Here is a 17,807-nt window from a genome sequence, read left to right as displayed (position 1 = left end):
ACAGTATTGGTAGGAGTACCCAATGTACAATCCTTGTAGAGACAAAGCACACGATTCACCAGAACCATGACTAAGCACTCCTGCCAATGGGAAAGTCAGAGTGATTCGTGCTGCTGTTTTGAATGACCATGGCACTTGGAATTTTTCTTTGCTGAGTCGGCTTAGGTACCATTCCTTGGCACACTGGGATCCATTCTGCAACTGAGGGAGGAAGGGTGAACCAATCTCAAGAAGCTGCTGCAGTACCCCCCCCCCCCCCCCCCACCCCCCCTTTCCTGGATCACTGGCAGTGCAACCCTCCCAATCCTCATTGCTGGCAAGATCCTCCAAATCCTCCTCAAACAAAGAGGCAGACTCATAAAAAGAACTATGGTTAAGAAAATACCTACTACCTTGAGTTAATGGACCCCTGCAGAGCTATAATCATAAACAATCTGAATCTCCCCTTTGAAACTGTCTCAACCTTTCAATCAGAAGGTTTATAGCAGGCAATGGGCGTGAAATTGAATGTAAACAATGTAGATCAAGCTTCCAGCCTTTAGGTATATGCACAGACTTCTATACTTTAAAGGGCAATGAAATTGAATGTGTGGAAACCACTTCAAAAGTTTCCACCACTTTAAAGGCATTACTTTCACCTTCATCTCACAGACCTTTCTTGTCATACTGACAGACATTTAAAGGATTTAGAGTTACAGAGGGGATCACTTTCACTTTATGATGAAGGGTCTGTATTTTTGAGGTACTGAGTGACTGTTTAAATGGTATAAAAGTGGTATGGAACACTTTCACTTTATTATGAGAAAACATAGATTTTTTTCAGCATGACTGACTGTGTAAAAGGTTTAAAGGGTGCATATGTGGAGGCAACCTACCGAGCCAGTAAAGACCTCTGACCTGAGCCCAGACCACCACAAGTACCCCTGACCCCACCTCCCTCCCATGAAGAACCCCCGGCATGGCACCCTGGAGGCAATTGCTAAGGAGGGTATGTACCCCTTGCCACCCCTCGGACTGCAAGCTGCCAGGTCCACGTTCCTCAATACTTGCATCAAATCATGCCCGCATGACTCCCAGCTGGGTGGGGGTGGAACATCAAAGGTGAATCGGGATTCCCATTAATCACATTCAAATTAATGCCTATTAGTGCTTTGCATGTTCCCGCTGGCGTGGGGAAGGAATCCCATTATGGCTGGTGAAGTGGGCCCATAGACTCACGATGAGTCTGACGCCCGGCGCAAATCCCAATTTTGGCCTGACGGGCTATTCTGCAGCCGATTACGAATTCTGCTTCTATTGGGCAGACCTTGAGAATCCCGGCCAAAGTCCCACTATCAAACTGGAGACACTCTCCATGTTGTTTAACACTCCCACTGTGCTGATTGGATAGATTCAGAACAGATCCAGCAGCTCAAAGCTGGGCATACATGAGGTTCTGTGGACCATCAGCAGCAGCAGAATTGAATTCAACCACAATCCTTGTACATCTTTTATTCAACAACTAACATAAAGTTGTGGGATCAAACCTGGTTCAATGGCGAGTGCAAGAGAGCATGCAAAGAGCAGCAGCAGGCATACCTAAAAATGAGGTGTCAGCCTGGTGAAACAACAACACAGAATTACATGTACACTAAACAGCAGAAGCAGCACATGTTAAACAGAACTAAGAGATCTCACAAATAATACATCATGTAAAAACTCTGCAGGCCTGCCACCCAATTGTAATGCCAGCGGACAATTGGCCAATAAATTGGAGGAGGAAGCTCCACAAACTTTCCCCTCTCAATAATGGGGGAAGCACAGCCCATCAGTGCCAAAGACAAATTTGAAGCATTTGTAAACATCTTCAACCAGAAGTGCTGAGTTGATGATCCACCGAGGCCTCCTCCTGAGGTCTTCAGCAACACAGATGTCAGTCATCAGACAACTTAATTCAATGTATGAGATAGCAAGAAATGGCTGAATACATTGGGTACATCAAATCCTCGGGGCTCTAACGACATCCTGGTTTTAGCTCTGAAGGCTTATGCTCCAGATATTGCAGCGTTCCTAGCCAAGATGCTCCAGTGCAGCCACAATGCTGTCCATAAAAAGCAAGACAAATCCAATCTCGCTAATTACCATCCCAACAGTGTACTCACAACCATCGGCAAAGTGATGGAAGTTGCCGACAACATTGTTTTCAAGCAGCACTTGTTCAGCAACAATCTGGTCACTGATGTAGTTTGGGTTCCACCGTGTTACTTAGTTTCAGACCTCTAAACAGGCTTGGTCCAGACATGGACAACAGAGTTGAACTCAAGAGGAGAGATGAGCATGACAGCCCTGACATCAAGATAACATTTGTTGCCAAGTGTGGCATCCAGGAGTCCTAAAAGAAATTAAAGCAATGGGAATCAGTGAAAAATTTGCCACTGGTTGGACTCATAGCTAGCACAGAGAAAGATAATTGTGATTGTTTGAGATTTATTTACTCAGCCCAGGACATCGTACAGTGTATGATGCTCAAACCTCTTTAGCTGCTTCATCAATAACCTTTCATCCATCATGAGGTCAGAAGTGGGGATGTTCACTGATGATTGCACAATGCTCAATTCAATTTGCAACCCCTCAAAGAATGTAGTTAATGCCCACATGCAGCGGGACCAAGACAATCTGCCTTGGGCTAATAACTGGCAAGTAACGTTCACACCACGCCCACATCTCCAAGCCACACACCATCTTGACTTGAAACTCCATCATTGTTTGTTTCTTCGCTGTTGCTGGATCAAAAGCCTTGAAATCCCTTCCAAACAGCACTGTTGGTGTACCTGCACTACATGGACTGCAGTCATTCAAGGAGGTGGCTCACCACCACCTTCCCAAGGGCAATCAAGGATGGGAAATAAATGTTGGCCTGGCCAATGATGCTCACATCCCATGAATAAATCATTAAAAAAACATTTTTTCCCATCCCATATGTTGAACAGCAGCCACCAGAAGTGCCCTCCTTGAGCCAGTGGCAAAGACATGCCACATTATTTTCTGAAGTCGGGTGTGGGCGTTGATTGGGGGCATGGAAGGAGGAATCTGCTGATCCTTCATCGGATGTATATTTTTGTTTAGTACTGAATCTGCAAATTATCCTTTATATTTCTTCTTACTTACAGTCTACTGGTGGGGCATGTGATTCCTGGTGGCCTAATGGTGGATACGCTCCTGTGGGCTGCGGTGGTGTTATGGAGCAACTTACCACAGGAGGAGACCTGACTCCAGTTCCCAATGGCACTTTTGTGAGTGTGATTCTCTTTTCCCTAGTGGTGTCATTTTGTAATGCTGAAATTGCACAGTAAGTTCACCAGCATATGAAAGAAAAATATGTTCCTGTTTCAGGAAAAGACCTTCCATCAAAACATACAAATGAACAAAGAAAAAAAAAATAAGAATACAACGCCATAATTATCCAAGCAAAACATAACTGATGGGCAGCACGGTGGCACAGTGGTTAGCACTGTTGCCTCACGGTGCCAAGGTCCCAGTTTTGATCCCGGCTCTGGGTCACTGCCCATGTGGAGTTTGCACATTCTCCCCGTGTTTGCGTGGGTTTCGCCCCCACAAACCAAAGGTGTGCAAGGTTTCCACTAGGTTGTGCCATTGAATTGGCCACGCTAAATTGCCCCTTAATTGGAAGAAATGAATTGGGTACTCTAATTTTTAAAAAAAAGTAAAACACAACATAAATAACAGCCGAAACACAACCTATTTCACTTCTCAGAAATGCTGTCTATTATATTGGTACAGCTCTGGCAGTAAGGTAAAGTCACCATAGTCCCAGATGACCAGAGGCTGCTTTCCCCTTTGAGGGGGAGAGCTGACTGGTGGTGATTTAACCTGAGGATCACCACATCTCAGGCGAGGGACAAGGTTGAAAAGGTGGGCCTTCATGAACTCTGACAGTGACATCTATTCAACAGTGCCCAGAAGGAAAATACAATTCAGGACAGTATTCTTATTTCCCTGTTTTACTGTTTCTTCCTTCAGGTGTGGAAGGTGGCACAATTATATGATGACAACAACAATATATATCTACATAGTTTATATTTATATAGCACTATTAGCATAATAGCCCAAATTATCCACACTTACCTTCCTCTATTTTTTCTGGGCAATATTCCGATAGAGAATCTTGTGGAACTCCCTCAGCGAGGGGAATCCATGCAGAAACCTCCACCCCATGCCCCCATTTTTTAACAGCACTACCCGAGGGCTTACAAATAGGTACAATTAGCAGAATCTCCCAGTGGCGATTGGTTTGATCTGGGGGCATGGCCAGTGTTGAGCCCGGGGGCAGCTTCTAGCAAAATGTTTTTAAAATAGTGTAAAGGGTTTCAGAAATTGATTTACGCAGGATATAATTTGCACTTGGAAATTCTGGAACCTTCTGCATTGGATTTACACCGCATTGTGCTGAGAAAAATGGCACAACCTAGTGCAAACCCCAAGCCATACTTTAGTTGGAATGCTTATTGCCTATATTACAAGTGAATAAAAGTGTAATGACCTCCATTCAACAGGCAATTTATGCAGTTTTCCTGTTTTGCATTGTAATTACAAACCTCTCCCCTACTCCTATTACACACAAGAAGAAGTCTTACACACCAGGTTAAAGTCCAACAGGTTTGTTTCGAATCACTAGCTTTCGGTTCACCTGAGGAAGGAGCAGTGATTCGAAACAAACCTGTTGGACTTTAACCTGGTGTTGTAAGACTTCTTCTTGTGCTCATCCCAGTCCAACGCCGGCATCTCCACATCATGGCTTCCATTACACACCATTATCTATAGAGTAGAATATTTCAACTTTGATCAATATCAAATCTGGGTTTATTGCAAAGTTTGTCATAGAATTATCAATAGTAATCACCTTTAATGAATGCCATTAAGGTAACTGAAAATGTTATTCAAATGTCATTTGTAATATACTCTTCTAATAATTTCATTTAAATAGATTGGGAGCCGTGGGTCCGTGAAAGATTGTACCTGTTTCAATGTCGGTAGGGATGTTGATAATCTTCGCAAGGCAATAGTAGGATTAGGTAGGAATATATTAAATCATTTTTGTACATAACTTCCAACTGTAATTATTTGCCACTATTATTTTGGAAGGGATCGTATTAAATATGCTTACTAATTTTTTTACTTTACAAAGCTTGCTTTGTTATAAACGTTTTGATATTAACAGTGAGGTATTTATTCAGTACCAATACAGAATCTTGTAAAATCACATTTGTTTCAATAAATCTTCATGAAAGGTGATCTTAAATCGTTACTTTCTTGTAGAGTGGTGACCATCTGGAATCCTGCGCTGCATGGCATGGTTAAGGTGAAAGCATAGCTGCATTAAAAGGAAAGCTAGAGACGCACATCAGAGAGAAAATAATGGAATGTTAATAGGGTGAGATGAAGTAAGGAGGAAAGAGGTTCAAGTGGGACATAAACACCAGCGTAGGCCTCTTGGAGCAGATCACCTGATTCTTTGCTACAATTATAGCCCATATGTCGATATAGTGGCAACGGGTGTTAATCCATGTCCTCCTACCCACCATCACAGTGCAGAAGGAGGCCATTTGGTCCATCAAGTCTGCACCGAACATTCAAAAGACCACCCTGCCTAGACCCAATTCCTCGCTCTATTCCTGCAACCCCACCCTCAGGGGCAATTTAACATGGCCAATCGACCCAACCTGCATATCTTTCGACTGTGGGAGTAAACTGGAGGACCCGGAGGAAACCGACGCAGACAAGGGCAGAATGTGCAAACTCCACACAGACAGTTTCCCGAGGTCGGAATTGAGCCTGGGTCCCTGGCACTATGAGGCAGCAGTGCTAAGCACTGTGCAACTGTGCCGCCCATTTTATGCAACTCAAAACTATTGCAGAAAAGACTGGAGTCATCATTTTTCTGCTTTCGTGACTCAGTAGAATATCAGCATAAGTACACAGCCTGCAGCAGATCTACAGAAACAGTAAAGGCATAGGACGAAATTCTCCAGCCCCCCCGCAGGGTCGGAGAATCGCCCGGGGCCGGCGAAAATCCCGCCCCCGCCATGGCAGAAATGATCCGCCACCCGGTAATTGGCGGGTGCAGGAATCACGCCCCGCCGACCGGCATGCCATCCGCGCCGTTCGGCGAGCCCCCTGCGGCGATTCTCCGGCCCGCGATGGGCCGAAGTCCCGCCGCTGAGAGGCCAATTTTGGCCAGAACCGGCGCCGGGTGGCGGGCGTCAAAGGCCATTGGCGCCGGTTTTGGCGCCAGTCAGCGTGGTGCCACCCACTCCGGCGTGGGCCTAGCCCCTCAATGTGAGGGCTTGGTCCCTAAAGGCGGGGAGAATTCCGCACCTTTGGGGAGGCCAGACATCGGAGCGGTTGTCGCCACTCCGCTACGCCGGGACCCCCCGCCCCGCCAGGTCGGGGAGAATCCCGCCCATAGTGAAGTTTTTGTGAACAGGAAGAGTCATTAGGCCCAACATATTATGGGCGCGATCTAGGGTACCATTAGCTGCAGGCACAAATTCCACAATGGCTGTTAAATCTTGTGAGCTGCCAAGAATGGGATTTACGCTGGTGAGATTTTTTTAAAAATAATATTTTATTAAGGTATCTGAAAATTTTTATAACAGTAACAAAAGCAATGACATCAACATCATAAAATAAACATTTCTCCCCCGCCCAGCCCAATCTTCACACACCTCAACCATACAACAACAAACTCCCCCCCCCTCCCCCCCCCCCCTTGGAATACTGTATCTGCTGACATTTTTAATTTTCCCCGAGAAAGTCGACGAACAGCTGCCACCTCCGGGAGAACCCTAACATTGACCCTCTTAAGGAAAACTTTATTTTCTCAAGACTGAGAAACCCAGCCATGTCACTAACCCAGATCTCTACACTCAGGAGCTTCGAATCCCGCCACATTAATAAGATCCGGCTCTGGGCTACCAGGGAGGCAAAGGCCAGGACGTCGGCCCTTTTCGCCCCCTGAACCCTCAGATCTTCCGACACTCCAAAGATCGTTACCTCCGGACTCAGCACCACCCGTGTTTTTAGCACCATGGACTTTGCCTTTACCAAATCCTGCCAAAACCCTCTAAGCTTCGGGCATGCCCAAAAGATGTGGACACGATTTGCTGGGCTTCCTGTGCACCTCGCACACCTATTCTCTACCCCGAAGAACTTACTCATCCTAGCCCCTGTCATGTGTGCCCGGTGGGCTACCTTAAATTGTATTTGGGGCCTCACGGTAGCATGGTGGTTAGCATCAATGCTTCACAGCTCCAGGGTCCCAGGTTCGATTCCCGGCTGGGTCACTGTCTGTGTGGAGTCTGCACGTCCTCCCCGTGTGTGCGTGGGTTTCCTCCGGGTGCTCCGGTTTCCTCCCACAGTCCAAAGATGTGCAGGTTAGGTGATTGGCCATGCTAAATTGCCCGTAGTGTAAGGTTAATGGGGGGATTGTTGGGTTACTGGTATACGGGTTACGTGGGTTTAAGTAGGGTGATCATTGCTCGGCACAACATCGAGGGCCGAAGGGCCTGTTCTGTGCTGTACTGTTCTATGTCTATGTATCAGGCTAAGCCTGGTGCACGATGAGGAGGTATTCACCCTGCTTAGGGCATCCGCCCATAACCCCGCCTCTATCTCTCCTAGCTCGTCCTCCCACTTACCCTTAAGCTCCTCCACTGGAGTTTCCTCCGCCTCCGAAAGCTCCTGGTAAATATCCGATACCTTCCCCTCTCCCATCCAGGTACTGGAGACAACTCTATCCTGTATCCCCCGTGGCAGCAGCAGCAGAAAGGCCGGCACCTGTTTTCTCAGGAAGTCTCGCACCTGCAATTACCTAAAACCATTCCCTGCTGGCAATTTAAATTTATCCTCCAAATCTTTCAAGCTGGGAAAGCTCCCATCTATAAATAGATCCCCCATCCTTCCAATTCCTGGCCTCTGCCAACTCCGGAACCCGGCATCTAGCCTACCCGGTACAAACCGATGATTATTATAAATCGGAGTCCAAATCGATGCTCCCTCCACTCTCTTATATCTCCTCCATTGCCCCAGATCCTCAGAGCCGCCACTACCACCGGACTTGTGGAGTATCGGGCCGGCGAGAACGGCAGAGGTGCCGTTACCAATGTTCCAAGACTGGTGTCTTTACATGACGCTGCCTCCATCCGCTCCCATGCCGACCCCTTCCCCACTAACCAATTCCTGATCATGGCTATATTAGCCACCCAGTAGTAATTGCAGAAATTCGGCAGCGCCAACCCACCCTCCCTCGACTGCCCTCCAGCAACGCTTTCTTCACTCACGGGGTTTTACTCGTCCACACGAAGCCCAAAATAATCTTATTCACCCGCTTGAAAAAGGCCTTAGGGATGAAGATGGGGAGGCTACCATTCTAAGCGGCAACTCTCCCAGTCTCTTCTCCTGTCCTCTTGCCTGGAACGCAAACATCTCGTTTTTCCCCATGTTCAATTTATACCTCGCAAAATTGCCAAATTCCCCCAAGATTCGCATTACTTTCCCCATCCCCTCCAATGGGCCTGAAATGTACAAGAGCAGGTCACCTGCGTTGAGCGAGACCGGGTGCTCCACCCCCCACCCCCCGAACCAGCCCTTTCCAGTTCCTAGAGGCTCCTAACGCCATGGCTAATGGCTCTATGGCCAGAGCAAAGAATAACAGGGAGAGGGGGCACTCTTGCCTCATCCCTCGGTGTAGTTCAAAATACTCCGACCTCAGCCAGTTCGTACGCACACTCGCTACTGGTGCCTGATAGAGCAACTGCACCCAGTCAATAAAGCCCTCACCAAACCCAAACCTTCCCAGCGCCTCCCACAGGTAATTCCACTCCACCCGATCAAAAGCCTTCTCCACATCCATCGCTACCACCACCTCCGCCTCCTCTCCTTCTGAGGGCATCATAACAACATTTAGAAGCCTTCGAACATTGACCCTGAGTTGCCTGCCCTTAACAAATCCCATCTGGTCTTCCCCTATCACCCCCGGGACACAATCCTCTATCCTTGTGGCCAGTATCTTAGCCAGCAGTTTGGCATCCACATTCAGTAGAGAAATCGGCCTGTATGACCCGCATTGCTCCGGATCCTTCTCCCGTTTCAAGATCAATGAAATCGAGGCCTGCGATATTGTTGGGGGCATGACTCCCTTCTCTCTTGCTTCATTAAATGTCCTCACCAGCAGTGGGCTCAGGCCCCGGGGCCTTGCCCGACTGCATGCCCTCCAGCCCCTTGATTATTTCCTCAATCTCAATTGGGGCTCCCAACCCCTTCATCAGGTCCTCCTCCAGCCTCAGGAACCTCAACTGATCCAGAAATTGCCTCATCCCCTCCACCCCAGAGCTGGGGGTTCTGACTCATATAATTTACTATAAAAGTCCTTAAACATCTCATTCACCCCCACTGGGTCCAGGACAGTATTACCGGCTCTACTCTTTACTTTACTTATTTCCCTGGCCGCCTCTCTTTCTTGAGCTGGTGCGCCAACATTCTGCTTGCCTTTTCCCCGTACTTATAGATCGCCTCCCCCCTTGCCTTCCTCAACTGTTCCACTGCTTTCCTTGTGGTCAACAGCCCAAACCCCAGCTGTAACCTCCGCCGCTCCCTCAGTAGCCCTGCGTCCAGGCCCTCGGAGTATCTCTTGTCCACCTGGAGTATCTCCTCCACTAATCTATCCCTCTCAGCCCGCTCTACCTTTTCTTTATGGGCCCGTATTGAGATTAATTCCCCTCTGACTATTGCCTTCAAAGCTTCCCAGACCGTCGCTGCAGAGACCTCCCATGTATCATTTGTTTCCAAGTAGTTCTGGATGGACTTGTTAACCCGCCCACAGACCGCCTCGTCCGCTAACAACCCAACATCCAGTCTCCACAGCGGGCGTTGCCCTCTCTCCACACTAACCCGTAGATCCACCCAGTGCGGGGCATGATCCGACAGTGTAACTGCCGAGTACTCAGTATCCACCACCTTCGGTATTAGTGCCCTGCTCAAAACAAAAAAGTCGATGCGAGAGTACACCTTGTGGACATGTGAAAAAAAGGAAAACTCCTTCGTCCTCAGCTGTGCAAACCTCCATGGGTCTACTCCCCCCATCTGTTCCATAAACCCCTTCAATTCCTTTGCCGCAGCCGGCCTCCTCCCTGTCCTGGATTTTGACCGGTCCAATTCCGGATCAATGACTGTGTTCAAGTCCCCTCCCATGATCAGGATGTGACTCTAAGTCTGGGATCATACCTAACACACATCTTATAAATTCGACATCATCCCAATTTGGAGCATAAATGTTCACAAGTGCCACTCACACCCCCTCCAACTTCCCACTCACCATTATGTACCTAACCCCCTTGTCTGACACGATTCTCCCTGCCTCGAATGCCACTCGTTTGCTGATCAAGATCGCTACCCCCTCTGGTCTTTGAGTCCAGTCCTGAGTGGAACACTTGGCTAACCCACCCCTTCCTCAATCTCGCCTGGTCTGTAACCTTTAGGTGTACCTCTTGTAGCATTGCCACGTCGCCTTCAGTTCCCTCAAATGCGAGCCCATGCGAGCCCTCTTGACCGGCCCATTCAGTCTCTCACGTTCCATGTGATCAGCCTGGACGGAAGGGCTTTCACACACCCCCCCCCCCCCCCCCCCGCGGACTAGTCATCACCCTTTTTAGGCCAGCCTCGAACTCGCGCCCTCCGCTTCCTTCAGTCCCCACTCGGGCTGTCGCCGTTCCCGACCTCCCATTTGTCCCCTAGTAACAGTTCCTCCCCTGTCAGCAACGCAGCTCCCCCTTCCCTCCCCCCCCCCCCCCCCCCCCCCCCCAGCAACAACACTAAAAAACCAATCCCCCAAGTCACGCTCCAGCTTAACAGCTGTCCACCACCCACTGCGCTTCCGAGAGTCAGTTGACCCATGCTGACTCGATAGCTCCCGCCCCTGGCACCAAGCAGTCTGTCTCCCTGTTGTACTCTCCTCTCTCCCCCCCCCCCCACATGAATAAACATTTTAAAAGCATCACATTTCCCAGTAAACAAACAATAGAAAAAAAAGTGAAGAAACAATCACTTTAGAAAAAATAGTCACCCAAAAAGCAGAACTAAATTCAAAGCCCATCTCCCCCTCTAACAAGGTCCCTGCAAGGCAGATCAACCTTTAACCATCTACACAGCCCATTATTTCACAAAGAGCTACTTAAATTTTTACAATCCAGCATCACAAATCGCTGCCGCAGTACTTCTCCAAGGTTTAAGTGTCTTTTAATTCGCTGGTGAGATCTTAATTTGAGATCTTCCCCGCCCCCTGCCTCCATGCGGCCCAACGAGGGTGTGAACCATAGATTGAAATATATTTTAACATAATTAATGGACTTATGCCATAGAATCTACCATGATTTATTCAAAATCCTCCCCCCACCCTACTCCAGAGTCAGGAGAGCAAAGTCTGTAAAATCCCAACTCATGGCCCCTCATAACCTCCATACCAACTTACGGCCTTCTACCCACCCACATGCCCCTTTATAGCCCATTTGTCGACATAGTGCCAACTCATGCCAACCCTTGCCCCCCACACTCGTCCTCTTGGCCCTTTAGAGCCAATATGCCAATTTAGCGGCAACTCATGCTAATCCATGTCCTCCTACCCATCACCCTTTACCCTCACATCCTTCATGTCACCTCACCCAATATCTAACATGGATGAACCTGAAGAGCCATGGTGAGAGGAAAAAAGAACATTTCTAACTGTCGATTACAGACTATAAAACTAAAGGCGCCATAATCCCAACTGAGAGTCACAGCAAGCTGATTTTAAAAAGTATCCTTATTGAAACATTTTTTCATTATGGCAAAATAATGTACTTGGCTGCTTTCCCCTTTGAGGGGGAAAACTGACTGGTGGTTAGTTAATCTGAGGATCACCACACCTCTGGCGAGGGCAAGTTTAAGAGGAAGGCCCTCTCAAGTTTAACCCTGATAAGTGCGAGGTGATTCATTTTGGTATAAAAAATTTGAATGTGGATTACAGGGTGAACGGCAGGGTTCTGAGGAATGTGAAGGAACAGAGAGATCTTGGGGTTCATGTCCACAGATCTCTGAACGTTGCCACTCAAGTGGATAGAGCCGTGAAGAAGGCTTATAGTGTGCTAGCGTTTATTAACAGGGGGCTTGAGTTGAAGAGCCGTGGGGTTATGCTGCAACTTTACATGACCCTGGTGAGACCACATTTGGAGTATTGTGTGCAGTTCTGGTCACCTTATTTTAGGAAGGATGTGGAAGCATTGGCAAGGGTGCAAAGGAGATTTACCAGGATGCTGCCTGGTTTGCAGGATAGGTCTTATGAGGAAAGGTTGAGGGAGCTAGGGCTTTTCTCTTTAGAGTAGAGGAGGATGAGAGGCAACTTAATAGAGGTTTATAAGATGATGAGGGGGATAGATTGAGTGGACATTCAGAGACTATTTCCTTGGATGGATGTAGCTGTTACAAGGGGGCATAACTATAAGGTTCAGGGTGGGAGATATAGGAGGGATGTCCGAGGTAGGTTCTTTACTCAGAGAGTGGTTAGGGTGTGGAATGGACTGCCTGCTGCAATAGTGGAGTCGGACACTTCAGGAATTTTCAAGCGGTTATTGGATAGGCACATGGAGCACACCAGAATGACAGGGAGTTGGATAGCTTGATCTTGGTTTCGGACAATGCTCGGCACAACATCGAGGGCCGAAGGGCCTGTTCTGTGCTGTACTGTTCTGTGTTCTATGTTAATAACCTCAGCCAGACTTTACTATATGAAGAAAACACTCATTGATATAAGTCCATTCAATACATTTATGTCCATTCAAGTACTTAATCCCATATAAAACAAACATTTGTATTCATAACCTGACAACAAAACCAGCTAATCTCTATAACTACTTGAAGCTGTCAATCAGACAGTGAATTTATAGCTTCTACAATCCCCCCCCCCCCCCAATTGTGATAATAATAGGTTGTGGAAGCAATCAAGCAACATTAATTTTGTAATAATTTCCAGGCTTATGCCAACAAATATTTCTTGAAATAGCAAGCATCAATTTTTTAAACTGAGTCACAGCAAGCTGATTTAAAAACAATATATTCTTATTGAAAACATTTTTCATTATGGCAAAATAATGTTCTATACCACCAGCACATAAAGGTAGCATGCAAAAATAGCACAATCAACAACCCCACTAAACCCAACCCTTCAAACATATAACTAAACCTCCCTCCCTACAGCTGATGGTGACTAACACTTTGAATAATAGCTGTCATCTTGAGTAGATTCCTTCTACCGACCCCTGAATGATGTACTTGACCTTCTCCAGATATAAGAATTCCATTAGGTTACCCAACCAGGCACTGGGTGGAGTAAGAGATCTCCACCCAAGCAGAACTCGCTTCCAGGCTATCAATCAGGCAAAGGCGAGGACATCCACCTTCACCCCTGTCTGCAGCACACCGGAGACCCGGGTTCGATTCTGACTTTGGGTAACTGTCTGTGTGGAGTCTGCACATCCTCCCCATGTCTGCTTGGGTTTCCTCTGGGTGCTCCGGTTTCCTCCCATACTCCAAAGATGTGCAAGTTAGGTGGATTAGCCAACAAGAGGAAATCTAGCATTTTGTATTATTTTACAATTTCTTCCTAAAACACAATTTTTTTTTTAAAACTGAGAATAATTGACTTAGCTGCTTGTTGACTGGGAATTTTATTTGGCTTTGTTACTGATTTTTAATGCAATATATAAATAAATGCTTTCAGAATATGTGTCTAAAATGTGTTCTTTATCTCTTGCCCAAACTGACAATGTTACAAGCACCCTTACTGAGAAACTGATTGCCATTTTTAAATCTAATTTTAGGAACTAATGAGCAAGCCATTATTGAAATTCTGACACACCGAAGCAACTGGCAACGTCAATTGATCTGTAAAGAATATAAGGCGACCTGTGGACGTGTGCGTACTAAGATTCAAGCTGTTAAGATGTTCAGTCAAGGAAGATAACTTTTGTCTTTACAGAATGAATTTTTGCCTTGAATTAAATGCACGTAGATAGAACTGTAGCTGTACTCATTGCTCAAATTATTTTATGTTACCCAAATAGACAAAGCTTCGTTTTGAGAAGCATTGCTCTCCCCCCCCGCCAACCCCACTTTACATATATCACCTATATCAATCCACTGTACCAATTAACATTAGGATTCCCCACCTTTTTCTCATATTATAATCAATAATGTTCTGACTACCACTCAATACTTGGTTATGAGGTATAGCTAAGAAAAAGAACTCACCATAATCGTGAATTGGGGATTTGAACCCAAATTCCATGCTGATTGCAAAATACTGTAACTTCATATTGATTTAACTATGCAACCCCCTTATGGATCTGGTTTATTCACTGAAGACGTAATTATATTGCTAACGAAAATACATACATTTTTCAAGTTCCTTCACATCATTTTCCATGCTTTACAGATACATTTTCTTCTAATTACCAACAATTTGGGCAGCGCGGTAGCATTGTGGATAGCACAATTGCTTCACAGCTCCAGGGTCCCAGGTTCGATTTCGGCTTGGGTCACTGTCTGTGTGGAGTCTGCACATCCTCCCCGTGTGTGCGTGGGTTTCCTCCGGGTGCTCCGGTTTTCTCCCACAGTCCAAAGATGTGTAGGTTGGGTGGATTGGCCATGATAAATTGCCCTTAGTGTCCAAAATTCTATGATCTATGATTAACCTAGGACAAAAGTTCAGCACAACATCGTGGGCCAAAGGGCCTGTTCTGTGCTGTATTTCTCTATCTATCTATATTATCATTCACATTAGCTAATGGAGGGAGACTTCTACACTTAACTTCAGTTCTCTGGGAAATTGCCAATTATAAGACGGTGACCTTTATTGTCAGGAAGCATGAAAATAATTAGTGGCATACATCTTACTGCCTACATACAGAACACAATTGCCTGGGTACACTTTTTCTGCCCAAAATCTCCTTCCAAAGAATCCCGGAAAATGTAAAAGTAGCAAAAAACACTAAATAATGGGACTTAAAGGAAATACAGTCCCATCAGAATGAACAGTGTGCAATTACTAGTTACCAAAGGACTTAGAAAGACAAGTATATGTTAGAATAGATTAGAATAGAATAGAATAGAATCACTATAGTGCAGAAGGAGGCCATTTGGCCCATTGAGTCTGCACCGACCTGCTGAAAGGAAATCCTAGCTAGGGTCAGGCCCCCACCCTATCCCCTTAACCCAGTAACCCAATGTAACCGAACCTCTAACTTTTTGGACACTAAGGGACAATTGATCAAGGCCAAACCACCTAACCTGCAGATCTTTGGACTGTGGGAGGAAACCAGAGCACCTGGAGGAAACAAACGCAGACACGGGGATAAAGTGCAAAGTTCACACCAACAGTCACCCGAGGCTGGAATTGAACTCAGGTCCCTGGAGCTGTGAGGTAGTAGTGCTAACCACAGTGCCACTATTCGGCTCTTATTTTTATCTTGCTATTCAACAATAGCTATACAAAAGAAAGAGTGTTATTGAGATTTTTGTTAAATAAGTCTTGTGTTAACAGGTGGAACCAATCAATTCTAACAAAATTCATAAATTGAACTTTTGATTCAAATTAGGGCGGCAAGGTGGTTCAGTGGTTAGAACTACTGCCTCACAGCTCCAGGGACCCGGATTTAATTCCGGACTCGGTTGACTGTGTGGAATTTGCACTTTCTCCAGGTTTCTGTGTGGGTTTCCTCCGGGTGCTCCAGTTTTCTCCCACAGTCCAAAGATGTGCAGGTTGGGTGGATTGGCCATGCTAAATTGCCCCTTAGTGTCTAACAGGCTAGGTGAGGTTATTGGGTTATGGGGATAGGGCGGAGGTGTTGGCGACAGGAGACTTGGCTCTTTCCAAGGGACAATACAGACTCAATGAGCCGAATGGCTCCTTCTGCACTGAATGGATTCTATGGGCGGGATTCTCCGGCCGCGCCCACCCGGTGACCGGGGAATCCCGCCTAAGGTCAATGGACTTTTTCATTGCCCGAGTCCCGCCCATGGCGATCTTGTGGCGGTCAGGGCAGAAGAATCCAGCCCTATTAATCTAAATCTAAATTTTCTGATTAGTCTCAAAAGCAGTAAATGCTCAAATGGCACTTCATAACTTCCTCGATTGCTATTCAATTGCACAAAGCCATCATGACTGATACAAACCTGTACCAACAGTGTGGTAGAGAATGAACCTGCCAGTAGTGACAGCCACAATATACTTACATTTTTTTTCGAAAAGATCAGGTAGTAATAGAGATTAAATTAAAATGAGCGTTTTTCTACCCTTATCATGTTATAACCAGACACTTTCGTAAAAAAGTTGTCAGAGGATTTTTTTTTTTTTATGAAGAGGCAAATTTCAAGATGATATGAATAACTAATATTCCAGTTATTTAAATACTTATGTCCGGTTAACACGTTGTAGTATAAGAGCAGGCAGCATAAGGTTTTTCTATCAGGCACAGAGAAAAGCTAACCTCATTAAAATGCCAGTTTGGTAAGTGATGGCACTTTTGCCTGAGAGCCAAAAGGGTATATTTTCAAGATCCTCTCTACAACTAGAGCTACCAAACATACTTTTAATGCATTCTCCATGAGTATTTTTGCCTCAATATAAAACCGGCAATGTGAATTGACAACATGTTATAGGAGTGGTCTGGTTTTCATTTCCATTAATTTGCCTTTCAGATTAACTTTTATCTGCGACACTGTCTGTCTGGCCAAGTAGATGTGAAAGGTCCCTGTAGAATAGGGGTGTCTTCCTGATGTTCTATCAAACCTTCCTTTCCCCAAACTACACCCACCACTAGAGCTTCTTAACTAGTTCTTATTTCATTACTGTCTACGGGGCCTTGTGTGAAAATTGGCTGTTGTAATTTCTGACATTGCAAGACTGGTTCCACAACAAACTTTAGGATATGTTGAAGATGTGACTAGTGCTCATATAAATGTCAGGTGGAGCATCAGACACTTCAGAGGTTATTGTGCAAGGAACCAGAATAAGTAAGCTGAATAATTTTGTGGAAAATGACCGAAGAATTTTGTTTACTTTGTTATTACATTTTAATCTGTTTCAGGAGCTAATCGATGATTTAAAAGGTGACCTTTCTGGTGACTTTAAAAAAGTGATAATTTCTCTGGTGTTGCCGCCAGCACTATTTGATGCAAAGGAGCTGGAAAGAGCAATGCGGGTGAGCTTGTTTTTCTGTTATTTTCGAGGGAATTCTTTTATACCAGTTGGGAAGTGGATTATCAGTTTGTTGAAAATAGTGAAAAACATTTTGAACTAAATTCTCTACATCACAAGAATATGGGTATACTGAAGTATAAAGTTCATAGTGTAGGCTTAAAAAAGCATGAAATGCAAAAATTCCTGAAATTTGCGAATATCTAGTTTGTGTGGTTCTCCCAGTATGAGTTTTTATTCATAGATGATAGGTGAAATAAGCAAAGATTTTGCTTGTAAGCAGCATATTGTTCTTTAAATGCTTAATTTCCTAGCATTCAATATATTAAAGCCATGAACCTTGGTTTGATATTTATGTGACTATGAGACTTCTAATAAGGGTTAATGTAGTTTGGAGGTCTGACGAGAGGAGACAGCACAAATTCCGAGATTGCCTCCCTGGTAGCCGATGATTAGCAAAGATAGAACTTTTTGAACATGGCTACTAACTAGCACTGTCTGTATGACCTCGGGTCGAGAAGGT

The 17,807-nt window shown here is 45.6% G+C and overlaps 1 protein-coding gene across 2 annotated transcripts in view; it reads left to right on the top strand.

Moving 5' to 3' along the window:
- LOC119963145 (annexin A3-like) overlaps nucleotides 1–17,807 on the top strand; it is a 103,231-nt gene that overhangs the window by 17,719 nt on the left and 67,705 nt on the right. For both annotated transcript variants that reach the window (XM_038791811.1, XM_038791810.1), the window contains 4 exons: nucleotides 3,150–3,272; nucleotides 4,985–5,072; nucleotides 13,908–14,002; nucleotides 17,175–17,288. In XM_038791811.1, the coding sequence (XP_038647739.1) occupies nucleotides 3,150–3,272; nucleotides 4,985–5,072; nucleotides 13,908–14,002; nucleotides 17,175–17,288 (420 nt within the window). The remainder of the gene's footprint in view (nucleotides 1–3,149; nucleotides 3,273–4,984; nucleotides 5,073–13,907; nucleotides 14,003–17,174; nucleotides 17,289–17,807) is intronic.

The sequence above is a fragment of the Scyliorhinus canicula genome, chromosome 3, assembly GCF_902713615.1.
Source record: "Scyliorhinus canicula chromosome 3, sScyCan1.1, whole genome shotgun sequence".
Taxonomy (NCBI): Eukaryota; Metazoa; Chordata; class Chondrichthyes; order Carcharhiniformes; family Scyliorhinidae; genus Scyliorhinus; species Scyliorhinus canicula.
This window is presented reverse-complemented; position numbering and strand designations above follow the sequence as displayed.